The 4298-nt window shown below is 43.8% G+C and overlaps 1 protein-coding gene across 1 annotated transcript in view; it reads right to left on the bottom strand.

Annotated features, from left to right (window-relative positions):
• Positions 1–199: 199 nt before the first annotated feature.
• LOC109487860 (plasminogen-like) overlaps positions 200–4298 on the bottom strand; it is a 9245-nt gene continuing 5146 nt past the window's right edge. Inside the window, exons 4-13 of the mRNA XM_019791960.1 lie at positions 4130–4262; positions 3501–3536; positions 2897–3142; positions 2561–2818; positions 2327–2359; positions 2070–2196; positions 1811–1929; positions 1427–1586; positions 746–828; positions 200–619 (exon numbers count right to left, since the gene is read on the bottom strand). Of these exons, the coding sequence (XP_019647519.1) occupies positions 291–619; positions 746–828; positions 1427–1586; positions 1811–1929; positions 2070–2196; positions 2327–2359; positions 2561–2818; positions 2897–3142; positions 3501–3536; positions 4130–4262 (1524 nt within the window). The 3' untranslated portion in view covers positions 200–290. The remainder of the gene's footprint in view (positions 620–745; positions 829–1426; positions 1587–1810; positions 1930–2069; positions 2197–2326; positions 2360–2560; positions 2819–2896; positions 3143–3500; positions 3537–4129; positions 4263–4298) is intronic.

Genomic DNA, 4298 nt, shown 5'->3' with positions numbered 1-4298 from the left:
GACGTTTAAATTTTATTTGCTTCACTTGCAGATAATTAATAACAAACTGTCAACTACGTACTACAAGAAAATTCTGTAAGTACGTACTTAAGGTAACACGGGTGTATGTGCAAAATCCCCAAGGTGTAGGGTAATATGAATACTTTTTGGATAAAACTGTGGTTAATAAATCAGCTTTATTGCAAAGGGGAATGTCCCAACATCATTTGTGTTTTCTTTAGATTCTGAACAATTAGTTAATAGGTGATCCATTTGAACGTCAGAGACAAGGCATCAAATGGACACTGCGATCATGCATCACTTTGTCCACTGATTGTCAGATCATTACTGAACGTTCCTTCTACATCAGCCTTATCATTTCGAGCTTGGATGTCTCTGAATCCGACAGGTTCCGTTGCAACAGGTCCCTCATTACCCACAAGACCTTTCTCATCATCCATCCGTTTCCGCCAGAACAGGAAGTAGTAGGCCACGCCCAGAACAGCCGCCACAAGAACCAAGATGGCGACGACCGCCCCAGCCACGATACCTCCGGTGTTGGAAGTCTCGCCTGTTTTTTGAGCCAGGTGTGCTCCTGTGTCGTTTCCTGCTTTTTGATCCTCTCCGCTTGTATCGTTACCTACATATATGACAAATACAACCTGTGAAATCTCTATTAACTAATCAGTTTCATTAGGACGGCAAGAATTTGTGTTACAGAATTCCGAAAGATTTGAAAGTGGTTAAGACATTCCAAGGCACTCACCACAAATTGGTACCGCACAGAACTCCATCCTGGTCAGCGGGTCCACTGTGTAGCACCACGGCTGTATGTCACCATTTGGGTTCCTGTCATGTTTAATGAATGTATGTTTAATACAAGGTAACAATTACCTTCGACAAGAAGGTTATGTTTTCGGTTACCGTCATGGTGGAGTGGCTGTGGACTGGGTGTATCTGTATGTATGTGTACAGCATAACTCGAGAAGATGCGTATGAATCGTAATGATATTTAGTAGGTGAGAAGGAAACAAAGGTCAAGTTTGAAAATGGTTCACCTGGCATTCTCCTACTGTGCGGCAGCGGGCTTTTAATGTACACATGTATTGTGTTTGTACAATTATTAATACCAGTAGTGCTTTTCTGAGAGAAGAATATTGATCCCTTCTACCCCCTCCCACACCCTATATGTCAACAGCATATAACTCGAGAAGCTGTGGCATCGATGAATCTTAATGATATTTTAGGAGGTGAGAAGCAGTGGTGGAAACAAAGGTCAAGTTTGAAAATGGTTTACCTGGCATTCTCCTACTGTACGGCAGCGGGCTTTTTATGTACACATGTATTGTGGTTGTACGATTATTAATACCAGTGTTGTTGTTGTTGTTGTTTTTTTGAGAGGAGAATATTGATCTCTTCTACCCCCTCCCCCACCCCCCTCCCGTACCTGCAGTAGTTGTCCTGCAGCCCGGCCTGAGGGAAGCTGTCGGTGTTGAAATGCTGGTGCGGAGTTTGGGAGTCCCACCGCTGACACGCTCGTCCTGATGACGTCACGTTCACCTTACCTCTGTACGATACTCCGTTATCGTCATAGCAGTCACCGAGGACTAGAAACAGTGTGCGGAGTTATGGAGCTGTTTTGCATAGGCTCAATATTAATTAGCAATAAAACACTCGTTTTGCTTTCAGCAAAGTGTTCAACAGTGTCATAATGAAGTGACAACACAATTCCCAAAATGCACAATGACTAGCACTAACAGCAACAAACTGACATCATTTCGCCACATTTTGAATGAGGTGCAACGAAAAGATGTGAAAAAGAACCACCCACAGCAGCCCGGGATGTCGCAGACCTGCCACCTGATGTTGGGGTCGGTTGTGTAGCACCAAGGACGGTCCCACCCGTCTGGGTTCCGGCAGTAGTTCTCGTTCAACTCCGTGTTGGGAAACCTGAAAAGGTCAAATTTGCAAAGGCAATGGTAAGATGTAGACAGTATTCGCGAACGACAGGACTTTCTCTCAATCTAGAGGAAACTTCAACATGATGGTAAAGAACATTGAAAAACTGCATCTGTTGAGCCGTAGTTTACCTAGAAGGGATGTCGTGTTGATGAGGTGTCTGACTGTCCCACCGCTGACACGGGATGCCGTCCTTGCTTACCGACACCTTGCCTCGGTATGTAGCCCCGTCACCGAAATAACAGTTCTCGGGAAATACTATCATACATACATAGAACAAATCAGTTAGTTTCCTAGGAGATTAATGTTGTTACTACGAAAGTTTTTAGTACATGCAAGGACTTTGTGGTTGTCAAAATGAAGTAGCTTTAACCATGTCGTAACTCACCTCTGATTCTCTCCGAAGATGCAGGTGTTGTTGCTGAAAAAAATGGAAACTAGCTGTTATCAATCATGTTTACGTGAAAAACGCCTCTAAGTTTCATGATTATTTTAAAATATGCAAACGAAAGACATGTGTTCAACATGTTTCATACGAAATACTAAAAATGCAAACTTTGGTCTGTAGAATAGAGAGGATTGCTAGTAGCTTGAGACGATTTTGTAAAGACAAGAGTCTTACTGATTCTCTTTCCGTCACAGTTACTGATGACACACGCCTCCCATCTGACGTACGGGTCCTGGGTATAGCACCAAGGTTCCGCCTCCCCGTCAGGGTTCCTACAGAAGTTCTGGTCCAGTCCGGCGGACGGGTAGGTTGTAGGAGTCCGTGTGTGAGGGTGGGGCGTCTGGCTGTCCCAGCGCTGACAGGCCCGGCCAGAGGACGTGATGTTCACCGTTCCACGGTAGGATGCGCCGTCGTCAATGTAACAGTCACTAACTATTAAAAAAAGGTAACTTTTGATAACAATTCTGATTTTCATTTCAGACATTTGAAATCATTATTCTTTATACTTACAACATTGCGGGACGGTACAGTACTGCCAGCGAGTATCAGGATCGGCAGTGTAACACCAAGTCCTGGGTTCTCCATCCGGGTTCCTACAGTAGTTCTCGTCAAGTCCCGCGAGAGGATGCCTGACGGTCTGGTCGTGTGGGTGGGGAGACTGACTGTCCCACCGCTGGCAGGTCAGACCGCCGCTTGTCATGCTAACCGTTCCCCGATAGGTGGCGCCGTCACCGAACATGCAGTGCCTGGTGTACACTGAACAGGGAATGGGAGAGAAAAATAACTGTTTTACAGTAATAAAAAATACGTGCATTATCACAGGCGTTCCTGCAGACGACGTATAAAAAAATACATACCGGTCAAACAAAGGGAACTGTGTGTTCTAGCTGCGAAAGCAAAAGACCGATTGACCACAATACTCCTACAGGAGGGATACCTCCTTCACGGAGTAAATGTGATGATATATATAGAACTAAATGTCGACCATTTCAATGTGAGGTAACATCCGAGTTGTAGCAATTTTACTTTTAGCCTACAATATGGGAGAATCGCCCTCTGCCAATAACATGTGGTCCCAATGGTTTGTCTCTAGGATACAAACTTTATAACATACCTTTGTTTCTTGGAGCAATGAGATCATCTGTCCATGCTGAAATTTGAGTAAGAAGTTAAAAAGTTATCATGAAAGTTCATCTGTGTTGGTAGTTACATGTTTAAAGTTAAAAAGTTCTTAGTTCATTGTATATTCTTGAAATCAATGTAATGATAGTTTTATCATTCAATAATGACATTTACTGTAATTTTGATCGTTCCGACTGACACTAGAAAACGTCTCCGACACTGAGCCGAGCTACAATGTAGTTCGTTATCTTAAAGCTTATATTAGAAAATTCATCCGGAAGCTATAAACTTTAAGCCAAAATATAATGTATAAACGCGAATCACTATTTCATGTTTTGAGATTCTAACGCTAGACCTAAACATGAAATTTGAAAAGAAGTAATCACAGTTTCCTTGACGCGCAGCCTTGTCCCATCCCCGTCCCCTCTAGGTAAAAGAGGCCGTAGCGGGATTGATTCGGTTTGATCCGTCTCCGATCCGGCTCCGATTTCGCTCGATCCGGATCGAAGTCGGATCAAACCGAATCAATTCGGCTCGATCTGGACAATTTCATCCTAGTGGGAATAGGGCCTATGTTTTACCCAGACGGTAGGTACCCATACGTGTAAGAATCCTGAATACCTGTACAGGTGTAACCATCATCCTTCAAGACGTAACCGATACGGCAGTCGCACGTGACGTTTGGACCATCACTGGTGCAGATCTGGTCACAGCCGCCATTAGCAACGTGGCATCCACCTGCATGAAAGTTCATCTGAGTTGGTAAATTACATTAATAGAAAAAAAAACT

Source organism: Branchiostoma belcheri, unplaced genomic scaffold (assembly GCF_001625305.1).
Source record: "Branchiostoma belcheri isolate BF01 breed outbred unplaced genomic scaffold, Haploidv18h27 scaffold9, whole genome shotgun sequence".
Classification (NCBI taxonomy): domain Eukaryota; kingdom Metazoa; phylum Chordata; class Leptocardii; order Amphioxiformes; family Branchiostomatidae; genus Branchiostoma; species Branchiostoma belcheri.
The sequence above is the reverse complement of the archived record's forward strand: the minus strand, read 5'-3'. Positions and strand labels throughout refer to the sequence as shown.